Source organism: Pseudopipra pipra, chromosome 6 (assembly GCF_036250125.1).
Source record: "Pseudopipra pipra isolate bDixPip1 chromosome 6, bDixPip1.hap1, whole genome shotgun sequence".
Classification (NCBI taxonomy): Eukaryota; Metazoa; Chordata; class Aves; order Passeriformes; family Pipridae; genus Pseudopipra; species Pseudopipra pipra.
Window position 1 is genome coordinate 28,410,348 of NC_087554.1, and position 16,873 is coordinate 28,427,220.

At 37.7% G+C, this 16,873-nt stretch overlaps 1 protein-coding gene across 19 annotated transcripts in view; it reads left to right on the forward strand.

The window, feature by feature from the left end:
- The window catches only part of NUMB (NUMB endocytic adaptor protein), a 90,646-nt gene that overhangs the window by 45,068 nt on the left and 28,705 nt on the right, over positions 1–16,873 (forward strand). For 13 of the 19 annotated variants that reach the window (XM_064658191.1, XM_064658189.1, XM_064658209.1 and 10 more), the window contains exons 2-3: positions 910–1,032; positions 10,782–10,925. In XM_064658191.1, the coding sequence (XP_064514261.1) occupies positions 10,800–10,925 (126 nt within the window). In that variant the 5' untranslated portion in view covers positions 910–1,032; positions 10,782–10,799. Of the gene's footprint in view, positions 1–909; positions 1,033–5,585; positions 5,701–6,724; positions 6,809–10,781; positions 10,926–16,873 lie in introns of those variants that run through there. The other 6 variants (XM_064658193.1, XM_064658208.1, XM_064658194.1 and 3 more) reach the window with 4 other exon arrangements.

Genomic DNA, 16,873 nt, shown 5'->3' on the forward strand with positions numbered 1-16,873 from the left:
AAAAAAATCTTCATTATCATTAAGGAATTTTGTAATGATTAATTACGAATTGATTTTAGGTGAAAAGGGTAGAAACTATCTCTTTGGATGCCTACAGAGTTATTTAGTTAGAAAAATATATTTTCATTGTTAGGTATACTTAAAGTGGGTTTGTATAACTGAGCTGTGTTTTCTCTTCACTGAGTTTAATGGGAGTATAAATAACCAGTTCGGAGGGGGACCCCTGGATTTATAGATGTCTCAAGCTTTATGTGATAATTCTCACCGAGCATGTAATTGTGGATTCATAATACATTATTGCTGATTATCAATAATGTGTTACTAATTTTAGTGATCATCATGAAATCTGGTAATTTCTGTGAAAGGAAATGTCTCAGAGATTACTATCAGTGTTTAAAAAAACAGTGCCTGTGAGATTTAGTAGCAATAGCAGTTAAATTCCTATCTCCTGTCTCCATAAAGACCAACTTTGTGAGGATTACTATCCTCACAAGCAAAAGGCTTTAAATGCCAAGTGATAGGAAGAGGGAGTGGGGAGGGAAGTATGCATCTGTTTATAACAGCTAGTGTTAAAAATGTGACTTGGAGTTCTTCCAAAAAATCCAAAACCTTAAATGCAGTATGATTGATTTGTCTTTTTATCCCTTAATTTTTTTTGACCGGTAAAATCTACCACCCAAATCCTCCCCAGTTCGACTGAGGAAAATCCAACCTTGACTGGAGTTGTTGCAAATCAGTATAATGGTGTAATAATTCCAGATTGTGGCATTGTTCTTTAAAAGAAACACTTGAAATAATCTAAAAATCCATTGTCTTTTTAGGTACAGGGAGAAAAGGACATAAGTTCTCAGATGAAACCTTTTATAGCCCCTGTTGGACTTGACCTTATCATCTCTCTTTTTTTTTCAGCCCATAGCTTCATATTTTTTATAACCATGGAATCAAGGTTATAGTTTCAAGCGAGAAGGATTTTGAGAGAGGGATTTTTAAGAAAACTATTATTGCAGAACCTGAGGGGGAAAAAACCAAAACGTAAGTCACCAAGTCATTGTATTCTTGCTATTGTTGTATGAACTTCATGTTCTGATAACTGATTCTACCATACTTGGGTTTGGGGATTTTTTTTGCACAAAATTACACAGATCAGGATTTTATTAAGGTAAATGCTTATAAAACATATTTCTTCAGTTATGTTGCTATATGTAATTTTCAAAATCACTAAGTGTGCCACGGAAGTTGTGCTTGGATCTTAAGGCTTTTCAATAAGCAGACACAGGAACCATTAGGCATGAAATGAGGTTTTACTTATGTCTAATCATAAGGAATGCTAGTTGTCTATATACAAAATTGTACCAGAAAGCTGGAATTGTGTTAGAATACCCTATTTAGAGACCTCTCATAGGGACTATGGTAACAGATTCCTTAGATGTTGTGTGAATTCTTCTGTGGGTGATGAAACATGTGGCTTGTATTAGCACCCTAGAGAGGGTGCAAAATATTTTTTAAGGTATTTAACTGGTGAGGGAATTCAGAAAACATTGCATCCTGTGTGCCTAAAAGAATTTATAGCTTGTATCTGTCTGGCTTTGTTAAGCTAGCTTCTGATTTGATTATGTTTGTGTAAAAGGGATTTGGGAAATAATCATGCTAGTTCCTTGTAATATTTTGTGAAGAGTTATTATGAGAAAAGAGTTATGGAAAACTCAAAACTTGCACTTGGACAGGTGTACAAATGTTAATTTTAATTCCTAATATAATAAATAAGATTTGTGTGAAGAAAAATTTGTGTTCTTACAAGTCAACCATAGTTACTATGGTGGACACAAGAGTGGGTTCTGTAAGAAGATTCTGCCCATGATTATGTGAACTTTTTGTGTTGTTAGGCTTAATAAGGGATGATCAAATGATTTTCTGATATTCTGACAGTCAGAAAAAGTTGCTGCATCTTTCCTCTAGGCTCATTTTTATGAACAAAACCTGCCATTTCCCACAAAAGCATGTTGCAAAGCCTTCAGAATTTCACTTTGAGTTATAAATTAATATTAAAATGCCTTTTGTGACACTCAGCCTCCTTCTCTGCATTGGCTGCAGTCAAAAGTGTGGTTGATTTAGCGTGAACAAGCTGAGGAAAATGCACAGATAAAAGGACCTTAATTATATTTATCTAACTGTTGGAGGATGGGAGCGATGGAAGTGTCTTGGACTGCCATGTAACAGCTGCCAGGCAGTGACTGACTGAAGTGCTTGGGCCACTGCAGTAATGGTATAACAAGGAGTCATCCGTCATTCTGTGAATGACAAACTTTGTGGCAGTTTAGGCTAACTTTCATTCTGTAATTGAGATTGACTAGTGCACCCATGGGTTGTTGCCACAGTAATTCAAATTTTGTGGGCTATCTGGAATATATGAATTCATTTCATTTGAATGTCTTGAGCTACAGAAACTTCTCCTTCTGTGGGTTTGGGAAAGGGAGATCCTTGCCACCTGTAGTGAGCCAGCTCTTGGTGGTCCAGACGTAGCTGTGAGCTAACAACTCTGCTGTGGTGCTGTGACAGCTGCGACATGGGGGTTTGGGCAGCTGAATTGGCTGTGAAGGGAAACCAGCTTGTGAGTTGTACTGGTTCACAACAAAGGCTCCATAGCACAGTAATTCTCTTGATCCGGTGTTGGATCCCAAGGAAGAATAGAAGGTTAAGGCAGACATGAAGTAAGACTTCCCAGCTGGTCAGATTGGACTGGGTGATTTCCTGAATGGAAGGCTGCACCTCCACTATAGCCTTTGGAAGTTTTGATCAAATAATTAAACTCTGTGTGTGTGTTTTTTAATCCCTTTTTATTTTTATTTTGTAAAATTTCCCAGAGCTAGAAATTGTGCAAGTTAATTCTGTATCATGAGGAAATATCTTTTTATTGAAACCTGGGCTGCTGGAGAATTCTATTGTTTTTTGTTGTTTCTACAACATAAGAATTGGAAAATCGTAATTTAATTTTCTAACATGTGTGATACTGTAGTTTTTCTGTCTTTCCCCACTAGCAAATTGCTTTTCTGAGGTGAAGACTTTTGATGTATCTAATCTGTCCTTGAACAGAAGGTGTTGATATAGTCCTTGCTATCCTTGTTACCTTTCTGCACCTCTCAGGTCTTGGATTTGGGTGAATAAGGGACATATTTTTCTGCTCTTTCAGCCCTTTTTGTACTTTCTTTAATATCTAATTTCATTTCAAAATTCAGCATATATTTGTAAGGATACCTTTTAAACTGAGATGTTCGTGTTTGAAAACCATTGAGTTGTCTGATACGTATCTACCCTTAATGTAAATGATTCACTTGGAAATGATGTGCCTTGATTAGTTAAAATTCTTCACATGTGTGCAGATGAGCTACAAAGCAAAATGACTTGAACATCTTTCCACAAGGCATGGCTAGTGTTTCTTTGCTAAACATTTACTTATTTTCAGTTATTATAGATAATATAGTTCAATTAGCTTTGTATCACATAAAGTGTTTAGGAGACCTGCTTTACACTGGTGACTGACAGTCTGCAGGGTATTTTTAGGGTGAACCTACAAAACAAGAGGATTACTGCCTTATATATCTGCACTTAAACCTCTTAGCATATTCTATAGGACCGTAGTCAGAGCTTGTAGTTGCTGTGGTGTCCGATGAATTGGTACATTTGCTTTAGAATAGTTATTGATGGAGATAATGAGTCTTACTTGCTTTCATTTGCTGAACTTCACAGGTTTGTGAGAGGCAAATTATTTCTCTTACAACTGCTGGAACCAGCATTGCATATCTTTAGGAATAACTTCTGCCTTGCAATGATCAAACTTGTATTTTTGTGAGAGTTTAAGAGTCTGAGTGTTTGTGTGGTGGTATTTCTGTTACATAACATTGTGGAATACTGAGTACTGTATTTAATTGATGTAGTCTGGGGCTATTTATGTTTGAAAAGTCTAGCTTATTTTACAAAATCCTAGAGGATAGGGCCTCTAGTAGCTGAATGTTTTAGCCCCAGAGTTGTTAACAGTGTATTGCAGTACAGCTCATTATTTCATTTCCTGGTATTTCATAAGCTGTCTGCAATTTTTGTTTAACTCTGGCTTTTGCCAGTAAGATGTTGCTGTCATAACATTGTTTTTTCCTGTCCTTCCACCCTCATCCATGGTACAAATAGACTTGTTAAAGTGCTCTGAAAACAGCTGTGGTGTGCTCTCATGATAGCTCAGCAATGAGACAGCAAGATATGTGATGGGTTTGAGAGGATGGTTAGTACCTCACAGCTTATGATGACAATGCATCACGATTTCTAAAAATGCTGTCAGAGACATAATTGTCACAGCTCTGACCTCTTTGGTCTTATATAAATATTTTGAGGTTTCAATTTCTGTTGTGTTTTCAAAGTATGATCTAAATATTACTTGAACATCTGCTGGAAGGTGAGTTTTCTACATCTGGTATATTTGTTTCAGTAGTCTTTTAATTATGTATCCAATACTTTGTTTATGTCCAAAAGGAAAATCCCCTTAATTTGAATTCTAAATAATAATGATAACAACAACAAAATGTATTTATTCACTCAACAAATGAAGAAATGCTTCATCTTTATGCATATTTTGATGTCTTAGAATGCTTACTTGTAGTGTTGTATTATTAGATCATAATTGGGTAATGAAAGGGTAAATGGGTTGGAAAGCCATGTGGTGAATAATGTGGTTAGTCATACTGGATTGTGAAAGCAGGACTGTTAACGTTTTAGTGAGCATGCTCATATGGTTACATGCCTTCATTTGCTTCAGTCTGACAGTACTGGATTTAATTAGATTTTATGGGATCTAAACTTACAAAAAGGCTCAAAGTTCTGCATTCAAAATCTGACACATGAGGTGACCTTTTCTTCCTTAGAAGATAAGGGTACTCTGTGTTCTTGTGCTGGTGAATAATTGCAGAGAAGCTGTTGCAGGGCAATTGCAGCAAGTTTTGGCTAACCTTTGCAGTAGGCTTGGAGAGATAGGACATTACATGTTTTTGTACTGTGTAAGTGGGAGAGGAGGGGAGGCCGTTTGTTTAGCAGCAATGCTTAAAAAGGATTTTTCAGAAAAGTAAAACTCTATTCTGGCAGCTTCATAATAGACAGGGACAGACTATTTACCTTGGCAGCAATCGACTTGCTTTCTTAGCCTGCCTCTTTGTTGTAAATGAAATGTTCTTACATTGTCGTCTTAAATTTAGGGATTCAAACTGTACATTAGAAAGCAAAATAGATCTAAATGTTTTGAACTGCTTCTTTCTTATTTGTGCTTGTACTGCAGGTAGGCCTGCCAAACCCAAATATCATCCCAAGAAAATGACCTGAAACAAGCATATTTCCTTGCTGATGTCCTAGTGTCCTGGTTATAGCCAAGACCTACAATAACGCTGAAGTGTCAGCAGGGAACTGACTTTTATAGGAAAAAGAAATGTGGAATACTCCTCTGGAATACAGAAGTGTGGACTGTGTGCATTTCCTGATGCAGACCCTTATGGATTTTGTAATAAGATTCAAATTTTGATAATGCTCAAAAGATAGCTGTTAACCATTAGCCTGTGAGCAGGTGTGACCAGGTTGTGCTTGCACAACAACTCAGAGCCACCGAGTTTTCTAAGGATACAGGTCTTCACAGCCATGCAGAGGAATGTTTTCTGAAGTGTTTTCCTGGTAAGGAGGTTAGGGCAACACGTTTTTTTCAATGAAATTAAGATAATTTGCATGTCTTCTTAGGTCTGAAGTATCAGGTAGCTTTGGCAGGAAAAATGCATCTTGATTCAGAAACCTTTGATGTCGAAAAATGCCTGGTATTTGTTATGCAAAATCCACATTAGAGATGGATGATCTTGCTCTAGGTTTCAGGCTCTTTTTGGCTTGTTCCTTCATCAGTGTTAGGTGCATTTCACTGGGGAAGAGCACATAGGAGCTGATAGCTGTGCATTTGCTTATACTTCACCTGTGTGTGTCCAGCAGGCAATAGAGGTGTGAATGAGGCTTTTTTGTTGTTTTTTTTTTAATTGCTTAATCTGATAGTAACATGTTAATTGAATTAGTTTTATGATGGAGGTTTGTAAATTTTAGAATGATCCCTATAACACATTGTTCTTAAAACTATATTTCCCTGCTGTTAGAAATGCACGCTTCTAGGAATTTGATTCAAGTGTCAATACTACTGCTGGTAGTTCAGGCTTGCAAGAGGACTTTGTACTATAAATCAGGAGGATGGAACCCCGGGGTGGGGGGAGTGGGGAGGCGGGTGTTCCCTCCTGCCCCCAGGTACTCTGTATTTGTTGCAGGCAGAAGGTACTTTGCCCTTATTTGACCCATGACTTTCTTTTTTCTAAATTAGTAAAGTAAATAGGAAGCAGTATTAAATTCTGAAAGAAAACAAAAGTAATCTCAAACCCTTTGAATGTTTTTTAAAAAACTGGCTGAAGACTAAATACTAGTTTTTGTCCTTTTCCATTGCAAACAGAAAAGATAACAGATAATTGAATGCAGATTAAATAACCTTTGTGAAGGCTAGAGTTCAGAAGAAAGATTAAAAAATGGGTTTGTGCTGTTTCTTTGTCCTCGGCGTTGAAACTGTAAGTGGTTGCTTAGGGTGAAATATGTAGTACGCCCTGGCTTAAAATCTAAGCAATTAAATTTATGGACACAATTCAGGTACTCATATTGTCCTTCTGCCCTGCAGATTCTATAGCTTGGATCCCCTTGTAGCTGCAACTGCTATACAAAAAACATTCATGCAAAATCTAAATGAACGGCTTACCTAAAGGTAAACTGTTGCAAGGCAAGCTGAGCTCCAAATTTGCATCATCAGCAGCTTTCACCTGATCTAACTTCAGTTAATATGAAAGTTTACCCATCTCTCATTGAAGGGTAAATTGCTGGCTTGTGCTTACTGAAGGGTAAAAGTGAACACACTTGCACAGCAGAGCAGCTAGCAAGACATGAATTAACATGCTGGTTTATCTTGCAGTCATTTGTTCTGCAGCCATAACCTGACGATGCATAAGCCAATGAAGCCAAGGGTGCTTCAACATGCATTTTTATCCGTGACAGTGTTGTTTCTGTCTCTGTTTCTGACAACCCTGCCCCTGAGCTGTCAGTGGACTGATACAGGCGTAAATGGTAGCTTTTCTGCTGGTCAAAAGAATAATAGTGCTAAAGCTCTCCTTAAATTGGCTTAGGAGTTCTGTTTCCAAAATATAACAATTTGCATAAAAATAAATGGCAACAGAAATTTTAAAACTCACTTGTCTTTTTAATGCCTTTTGTAGGTGCTTGTATGGTGCTTTGGGAACTGGTCTAATGTTCAGTCTCATATTGTAATCTCTTGGATTGCAAAAGTGATGAAGGTCTTCATGTTGTATAGGTGGTTTTGTTTTGTTTTTTTTCCTCCAGTGGACGTGACCATTCAAATATTGAGCCGTTCTGCAGTAAACTGCCTGTTAGAGATAACCTTGAAATGTACCAGGACCCAAAGTGGCTCTGTTTCCTCTTTTCTCCAGCAGATCTCAGTGCTTTCAGTCTTTATTAGCAGTTTGTCTCTGATGTAATGTTATGTTTTGTGATTTAATTAGATTTTGAGTTCCCTGTCTTGGCTTCTCACCAGCTTTATCCTCAAATACTGTTTTTCCATTGTCGTCTCACTCTCTGGGTCCAAGCTGGATTTGTAAAACTGAAAAGGAAATAGTAGTTTTGGTGGTTTGATTTGTTTCTTCTTGGGTGATTTTAAAACACTTTTAATTAGAGGACAAAACTGAGTTGCTAAATATAAAAATGTCAGAGACAGATAACTTTCATCTTACATAATCCCAAAACAGTATAGAACTTTGTACAATATCAGTGATGCTGTCTGTTTAGTAGAAAATATCCTGATAGCTTGTTGCAGCCTAGGCTGGTGTCTGTTGTGTTAGCAAGCATGCTATGCTTGTATGGAAATGCAAAGAATTCAAGTAGAAAACTCTCACTCATCTTTCTTTAGACCGCAGGGGTTTTGAGCTCCAGACAAAATTAGTAAAAATTTCAGCTCTTAAATTGTAGCAAGTCATGTGCTTCTCTCCTAAATCCTCAAATACTCAACCTGTGTGAATTGTTCTACTTAACACTTTCCCATCAGATGACAGTTCTAGTTATATGGGGCAGACATGCATGTTATCAGCAAATTAGGTGCTTGTAGGACAGACTGCTTTGCAGCCTACTCATAAGTCTTTGCATTTCAGAAAACTCAAGTGTGGGCATTGGAGAGAGCTCACTGGTTGCCTGACCAGAAATTAATTTTGCTATTTGTCAGCATTTCTATCAAATAGAATAAACTATTTTTCAGTTGCTTGTTGCCAGTGTGACCTCAAAATTACAATATGAAGGAAAATGGGTTTGTTTTTCATTGAAAGGGAAATACTTTGGGCAAAATGCCACTTCAGCTTCTCATAGAAAGTGTAGTTGAGAAACTCCTATTCTCATCCTCCCCTGTGGATTGAGATTCCTGGTCAGAATAAATGACTGATAAGGCACCAGTCTCATGGGCAAAAGCAATGCCCAGGAGGGAGAAGTCCTACAGAATGCTCACATAAGCAAATGTTATGATAAGACAATTAGACTGTGGTTTTTCACAGGCGATGCAGTGGCTGTGTGCTGTGTTCAGTTCCTGTTTCGTTGTTCACTGAAGTTTTCTAGGCTCAGAGTTACCTTGAAATTTGAAACTGGCACATTAGTCTTACTGCATCTGACTGTATTGGTTTAAGGGTCTGTTACCCCTTTTGGCAGAATGGAGTATCCGTGCCCATTTCTCACTCTCCGAGTGCAGGGTCAGGCAGCTGGGCTGTGGGCCATGCACTGGCCACACTCCTGTGCTCTTCACTGAAGCAGCTGGAGCAGCAGTTTTGCTCATCATGCTGTGGCACTGCCAGTCTGCAGCAGGGGCAAGAGTGTGTGTCTGTCCTTGTGAGCTGCAGGACGTGTATAATGTGTTGTTTCCTTTTAGACTGAGTGGTGCCTAGACTCCTCCATCTGCAGTTTGTAGAGCAAAATACATAACTATATTGCTATAATGCCTCTCTAAGCCTTAATGGAGAATAAATCCTTGCAACTCCTCTTAAAACTTAGAGAATTGGCTTTGCAAGTTCAAAGATTTTAAAATGGTTCTTGGCTTGTAAAATAAAATAAACCGTGTTTATAGAGGAGTGTTGTGGTTTAGCCCCAGATGACGACTAAGCCTCACACAGCTGTTTGCTCATTTGCCATGATGGGATGGGGGAGAGAATCAGAAGAGCAAAAGTGAGAAAAGGTGAGATAAAGGCAGTTTAATAGGTAAAACAAAAGCTAAAAAAAAGGCAAGCAAAGAGAAAAAAGAATTCATTCACTGCTTCCCGTGGGCAGGCCAGGTGTTCAGCGATCCCCAGGAAAGCAGGGCTCCATCACATGTAATGGACAAACACCATTGCTCCAAACGTCCCCGCTTCCTGCTTTCCCAACTTTTACATGTTGAGCATGATGCCATATGGTATGGAATATCTCTGTGGTCAGCTGGAATCAGCTGTCCCAGCTTTGTCCCCTCACAACTTTTGGTGCCCTGCAGCCCATTCAATGGTAGGGTGGGGTGAGAAGCAGAAAAGACCTTGATTCAGTATAAACACTCTTTAGCAACAACTAAAACATCAGTGTGTTATCAACATTATTCTCAGCCTAAATCCAAAACACAGCACTATACCAGCTACTAGGAAGAAAATTAACTCTGTCCCAGCTGAAAGCAGGAGAGAGCTGCTCCTTCAGCTTGTTCAGTGGTAAGAAATGTGCATGTTTTTTATTTTGCACATATGTTCTAATCTTTGAATCTGCCTAAGTAAATTCAAGAAAATATTTTAGGTTACTAGTAATGTCAGGCATTTTGCAGCTATGAAGGAATGAAGTTAACGCTTCTTTATAACTAGATAATTTTGGTTGAGAATCCTTGAGCAACTTCCTATCCCTGCCCTTACACTGAATATTGAGTCTTTTTATTAGTAGTAATTTCTCCAATAGTGTCTTGGCTAATTGTAATTTGAATCCAATAAGGATGAGCATGTCTGAAGTATAGACTGACTTGTATATAGAAATTGATACATAAGAGAATAGCATATAAAAAGCTTCGAATTCTAGGCTTTGGAAGCGTGATTACAGAACTATTTTCCCCTTTTGAAGAAGTTAATTTCTCATTTAAATGTAAGAACTTCTACCAGTAGACTAAGCAAGGGCTGGACTGTTCCACTCAGTAAAAGCATGAAACTCTCTCTCATACTTAAAGAACAGCAGAAGCACCTAATTTAGGAGCAGTTTTAGAGCTATGAATCCTTGCCTTGCACGAGTGCCTTGTAAGCTTGTGCTACTGTTGTCCTGCTTGGTTGCTTTAGGTAGGTGTTCAAATTTGGGGAGACAGGTTTTCATGCTCATCACTCTTTAGAGCCTCTCCTTCATCTATTTTAGGTAACCTTATGCTCCCAGTAATAGTTATTTCTGGGTCTAATGTTTCAGTTGCTGTGGAAAGTTACTTAACAAATAATATGGATTTGCGTTTTCTGCTTTGAAGTGAATATCTGACTTTTCTCTGAATCATTGTTCAAAATATTCTCCTTTCACAGGTACTTCTGTTCATCTTTGCAAAAGCTCAGATTTTTCACAGGGACATTTGTCATGATAGTGATTGACCCAAAGTGGCTAAATGTGTGTTTGGTACCTATTGGCAGTATCCTTATTTTTTCTTCTTCTAGGACGTGAAAATCTGAGAAATGAACAAATTACGGCAAAGCTTTAGGAGAAAGAAAGATGTCTATGTCCCAGAGGCCAGCAGGCCCCATCAGTGGCAGACTGATGAAGAAGGCGTTCGTACTGGCAAGTGCAGTTTTCCTGTTAAGGTAAGAGTTTCTGCCTTTCTTTCGGGTATCCATGAGGTACTCTTGCCGTGAATTATAATTTGGGGTTTTTTTGGCAAGCATAACCAGCAGCATGCTTCGTTACACACCTGTTTTACAGTCAGCTCTCGTTGCAAAGGATATGGCTTTTTTGTTAAAACCAGGTGACTCGTGTAACAAGTGCCTCGGAAAATCAGTGTGAGATATCCTACATCATTATCTAGTTGAAATAAATCAGGTAGCTAGGCAGGGGAATAATACAATATTTGTCTTCATTTTTCTGGAAGAGCAGAAATGATAGACCTCTTGAACTGCATGGAAGGGTACTCAGTTCTCTAAGTTGAAAGTGTAGTTGCAGTTACGGTTTGACTTGTAAGGTAAGTGGTGGGTTGTGATTGGAAAGCAGTCCTTCCTCTTGAGAAGTGAAAACATTGTCAAGTAACACCTGGAGTTTTGACCAGTGCATGAGGTTAGAAGCACTTGCTAACTTCTGAGAATGCCTTCTATGCTACAATTTTGTGTGTGTTTATTTTACAGACTGTTAATACACGTGAAACTGAAATTACCTTTTTGAATTCTGATAACTTCTTCCAGATTATGAGAGTATTATAAATAGGTATTTTCTTTCCTTTGTCCAATTCTGCTTCCCCCCCTTTTTCAGAAACTGTATTTTAATATTTTAGAATAATATTTAATATTAATACTTAAGAAATACCATAATAGAAATGAGTATAAAATTTAAGGTGTCTTGTTGCATATACTCCCCTTGTAATCAAAAGCTTTCTCCTAAAGGTACACTAATACTAGATCTACAATAAATTGGAAGCAGATGACACTTGGGGAAAGCTAATGGATTAAATATGTATGTACAAGAAACACAGTCTATGGTTCTGATGCCTAAGGACCTTTTATTAATTTTTATCTTTATTATGCTTAAAGTAATTCTGTCTGATAGTTAAACATGTGATGTTGCTAGGTGGAACTCTTGAAACTGACTGTTTCATATTTTTGTGAAGCTGTGGATTTGTGCAGATATATAGTAAGTTTGAAGTAACTTTCACACTAGGTTATGCTCTATTGTAGTTGCTTTTACATATACTCAAGTGTGTACAACATTTCTTGTATATTGTGATTGCTTGCTGATTTGTCTTTGTCTTGTGTTATTTTTCTGCTAAAAGGAAGGAACTGTAATTTAATGCTAAACAGAGATGGTGTTTTGCCAAAGCTTTGAAAGTAACTGCTCTGTGGAAGCTCAAACTTAGATTAAGGTTTAGCACAGTCTAGGAGAGAAAAGAGTTGTAAGTTTGAGGATGGTTATTTTTTCATAATTTAGGCATTATACAGGATGAAAAGCAACGTGCTCAATTTCTAGGCATTAAGTTTTATTCAAACTTTTTCAATCCTTTACTGAACACAAAGAGTGTGAACCACTGCTCGCTGTTTAAAGACTGACTTTTTCTAAAACTCTCAGTCAGGACTTGCACTTCTAATGACAAATGCTTCCTGTATTAAATAAAGCATTCATCTATTCTGGGCACATGTACCCAAAGTCAAAAAAGGGTTTTGAGCTATTCTGTGCTGAAAAGGCATACAAATGGATGAATCTTTGCATCCTGTCATCATAATAGGACTTATTTACACTTATTAGTCCACTTTTAGTTGGAATTCACTGAATTAATTTAATTTGTTCTTTGGAAAAATACTCTAAGCTGAACACATCTCTACATACGTTTCTTGGTTTGGTCAGAATGGTAAACTATTAATATTTAAAGAATTTGCAATTAGATGAAAACTTAAATTCAGAACAGTTTGATATTAAGAGGCGTTATACCTTATTTGATTAGAATTTATCATCCAAAATACTGTGCCTTGATATGGACAAAGTGGAAATTTTTATTAGGCTTGAGAGGCAAAGTGGGTGTTAACTGGTGTTTAATAGATGCAGGCAGGAAGTATGCCATTGTGAGCGAACGAGATAAACCACATGTAGAGTCATTGGTTTAGTGGGTGGCACTATATTTTGCTCACAGAAAGAATAGAACTTCGTCCTATTGAAGAAGAGTATCCTGTTACGCTGTTCTTGGGTATTTTTTTTAAATTCATACATTCCAGGAAAAGTATGCCATCTCCTGTGTCCTTAAATGTCTGATGGGGTGACTTTTCTTCCTGATGCTCCTCAATGAAGAGGATAAACTGAGATATTTTGGGGGAAATGGTTAATGAATAGGAGTGCATTCAAATCTGAAAGATGGTGAAAATGCCTTAATTTTCTTCAAGTTCCTCAGTAGGAATTCTAGAGTGGTCTGTTGCTTGTAAAGTAGCTGCTCAACCACAGTTTAATAGTTTCGGGGTGGTGTAAGTCTGTCCTTATTCATTATGAACTGCTTTGCCCACTCCCTAAAAATCATCATCTATAAGTCTTTGGAGCTCAAAGTGTAACTGAGTGGCAAGACCAGAGTCTGGCTTTTGCAGGGATTATGAAAATTTTACCTGTGCTCAGTGAAGACCTGAGAATTGTTAATAAATATTCTGCAGCTGTCTGTAAGGTTTTCTGTTTGAAAGTAAAGTACACGAAACTAATGTAGTAGTGGCTGTGCATGTTTCTCCTAATGCTGCTATTTTATTTAGGTAAGACTAATATTATCTTTTTTTTTTTTATTTTTTTCCTCGAGAGAGAGGAGACTTGTGCAAGTGTTAGGGAAAATTTGCTCTCCGTTTCTTTTGTAAAAGAAAAAGACCAAGATATATGTCACTCTCTTAAGTTGGTTTGTGTTTTAACTTCTTGCCTTTGGGCATTTATATTTTGCCGAGAGCTGGGATGTTTGTAGAGTGCTAGCGCTGATTTATCCTTTTCTAGACATTACAGAACATGTGGAAGCACTTTGAAAGTCATGTTGCAAATAGGATTTCATCCTGCCTCCAGGCTTCACTCCATTAGTGTTGGACAGGGTCTCCAGTAGCTTTGAGGATGCTGTACTGCAAGCACATTTAATGTTATTGAAAGGTTTTCTATGTTGGCATGGTTCTTGAAGCTCTTCCTGGGCGATGTCCACACTGATCCTTATTGTTAAAGTCCTTAAGTGTGCTGTTGAATTTTGAACAAATCTGATAAACCTATGGATTGCCTTTGTTTTGGTAGAGAAGATGCTCTGTGGAAAGTGTTGGTAAAACCTATCATGTTGTTCTTTCCAGTGCTGTGCTCATAAATTTGGAGATGATGATAATCATGGGTGTGTACTGTTACTTTAAGACAATGACACTCTTTTTAAACTCTGTTTAACAGTCTGTTTTTCCACTAGTTGGTGAGGCTGCGTTACGTGTAACCAGCTACTGATCATATTTTCTCAGTGATCTTCATGTGTGTGAGGTATTTACAGATAGCTGTTCTCTGTGTTGGAATTCTGACCATACTTGTGGTGGTAATCTGACACATTCAAAGTAGGGCTGTGCAATGGCTACTGACTTTCCTGTAACGTTCTTCTGTGTAAACTGCTTCAAATGCACGTTGAAAGATGCTGGAGTGTATGACTGAATGGGTTTTTTGCACTTCACTGCATCAGCAGAGACAGGTGCCTGTCTGTCAGCAAAGGTATAAAAAAGATGTGTTTAGAAAAGTGTGACTTGCAGACTTTTGCTATTCCATCGGGAACCTAAATGGTGTTGCTCTCCTAACTTCAGTGGTGTTGGAAGCATGATACATTGCAGCTTTTATAGATGTACAACAAGAGTTGCCCTGTTATTAAATGGGGCACTGGTACATCTGCTGGAAAATCTGTGCAGAAGAGTATTTTCAGGGGGAAATTCTTTTTTCCACTGTCCTAACAAACTGAGAAGTAAATACTGTGTTTCAGTAGCGAATCCTTCCTCTGAGAGAAAAACTGTGCCAGATACATGCAAGACATAGGGGGCTTAGATGAAGACATTGTATTTTAAACTATTCAGAAGTGTATTATTCTAACAGACATTACAGCTGTGCTTATCAGTGCTATAATTTATTTCTACACAATTGTATACATCACAATTGCAAAAAAATTGAAGTTCATTGACATACACATTTTCAAATTTGCTTTCTTGCTCCAGACACTACCTCACTGAGAACATGCAGCTGTTCTATGTTATAATGACTAAAATATTTGACACTAGGGCTTCTTTTGTCTGAAATGCCTTTTCGAGTGTCCCTCTGGGTAAGTGGTTTTCATTCATACAAATGTACTTTAGAGTAACTGGCCTGTGAAATTTATATCAGAAAAATTAGGTCATTTCCTCCTACCTAACAGAACTAAACAAACCAAACATTTGCAAATTCTTAGTGGTTCTAACCAACTGGACATGTTAAACAGAATATTAACAGCTGATTGTTGTGGTTGTAGAAGACACAACAGTTGTGTGCATTTTGGATAACTTAATTACTGTCACTGTCATGTTTTTGGTGGTCGGTCTCCTTTGACCTTAAATATCTAAAGCTACTGTTGCCTACAGCCTGCAAGTTTACTTGTATTTTTTTATTCTGTTTATTCCAACTGAAAGACTAGGTACATCAGTGAAAAAAGCCCATGTGGGAGAGTTACAAACCACATTTCTATCTCTGAAGTCCAGGGTTTTCTTCTGAGTGCCTGCTATCACTCAAGTTAGCCTTTCCACTGGATCTTGATTTCTGTGTTAGTGTTGATAAATAAAAATTGTATGGATAGAGTTGTACTTTCACATATAAAAGAATTGACTTTTCAGAGCAAATACTCTTCCACTGTTTCCTATGTAAGCCTTGCTTTAGTAGGAGATGTCTGTAAGGCACTGTGTTACCCTGTTTTCAAGCAGAGACAGAAGAAAAGGGACCAACTGGCACTGAGGCCTGGGAGTATGCTCACTGGGACCTGTGAGTGTCAGTTCTCATCCCTGGGGTCCCTGGGATGACCCAACAGTGTGTTATGTCATTAAGCCATATGTGGCCCTGCTGAAACCACTATCCGTAGGAGATAGGCCATTTCTTTCACTTTGCTTTGTGCTCTCACACCACTCATAGCTTCCCAATTGTCTTCTTTAGTTTGGGAATTTGCATATTGGACTTCATTGCTTAACGTCACATTTATAAATCTCACATTTAGAATTACCTCTTACTTTTAGTAAGTTTATAAATACAGCTTGCATGCCATTCTGTTCCACCAGGTCAGAAAGACTGGTACCAGCACAGGTAGCTGTGGCTTTTGTTCTGTGCCTTAAGTGCACTTCTACTTTGAAATAATAGTAGCTGTGGAAGGATTTACCAGCATGTTGATACTGAAGTGCCTTTAAGTTAGGCATGTGATATTTTTGACTGTAAAAGCTTGAGATACTTGAATAGTCTTTGGAAACTATGTTAAGTATTTTTAAGAAGTTAATGTGACAAATCTGCTGATTTCTGCAATGTTGCACAGCCTTACACATTAAACACTAGAAATCCCTACCTCTGAAGGCACGAACTGATGTTAGCAATGAACAATGACCGTTCTGTTGAATGCTAACCCTCAGCAAGCAATGGTACATTTTAAAATCCTGCAGCATATAACATCACAGGAAAAAGGCTTGAAGACAGGTAATTATAAAAGAATGGTGACTGTAATGGAAGGTGTGATGCTTGCCTACAATATATTCCTATGCATTTTTGTCACAATTAAAAGGTATGTAACGCAATCCCTAATGTTTAAACGTTTCACTCTCGTGTCCAATCCTTAGTTGTGTTTGAAGAGCCTTGCAAACAAGGAATTTTAAATGAGGCTTCTAGCTCAGTTTTAAAAACCTCCTGTCTTTGGCCAAGGTCAAATTCTGAAATAGTTTCATAAACTTCAAGTTGTTTTAAAGATGACAGTTAACATTTAGAGCCATAAAAATGGTTTGGATGTCCTCGCAGAAATATTCATTTTAAATGTAATTTAGGTGTTGTAAATCAAAGTTCTCGTTGGGTTATACTTTTTAAT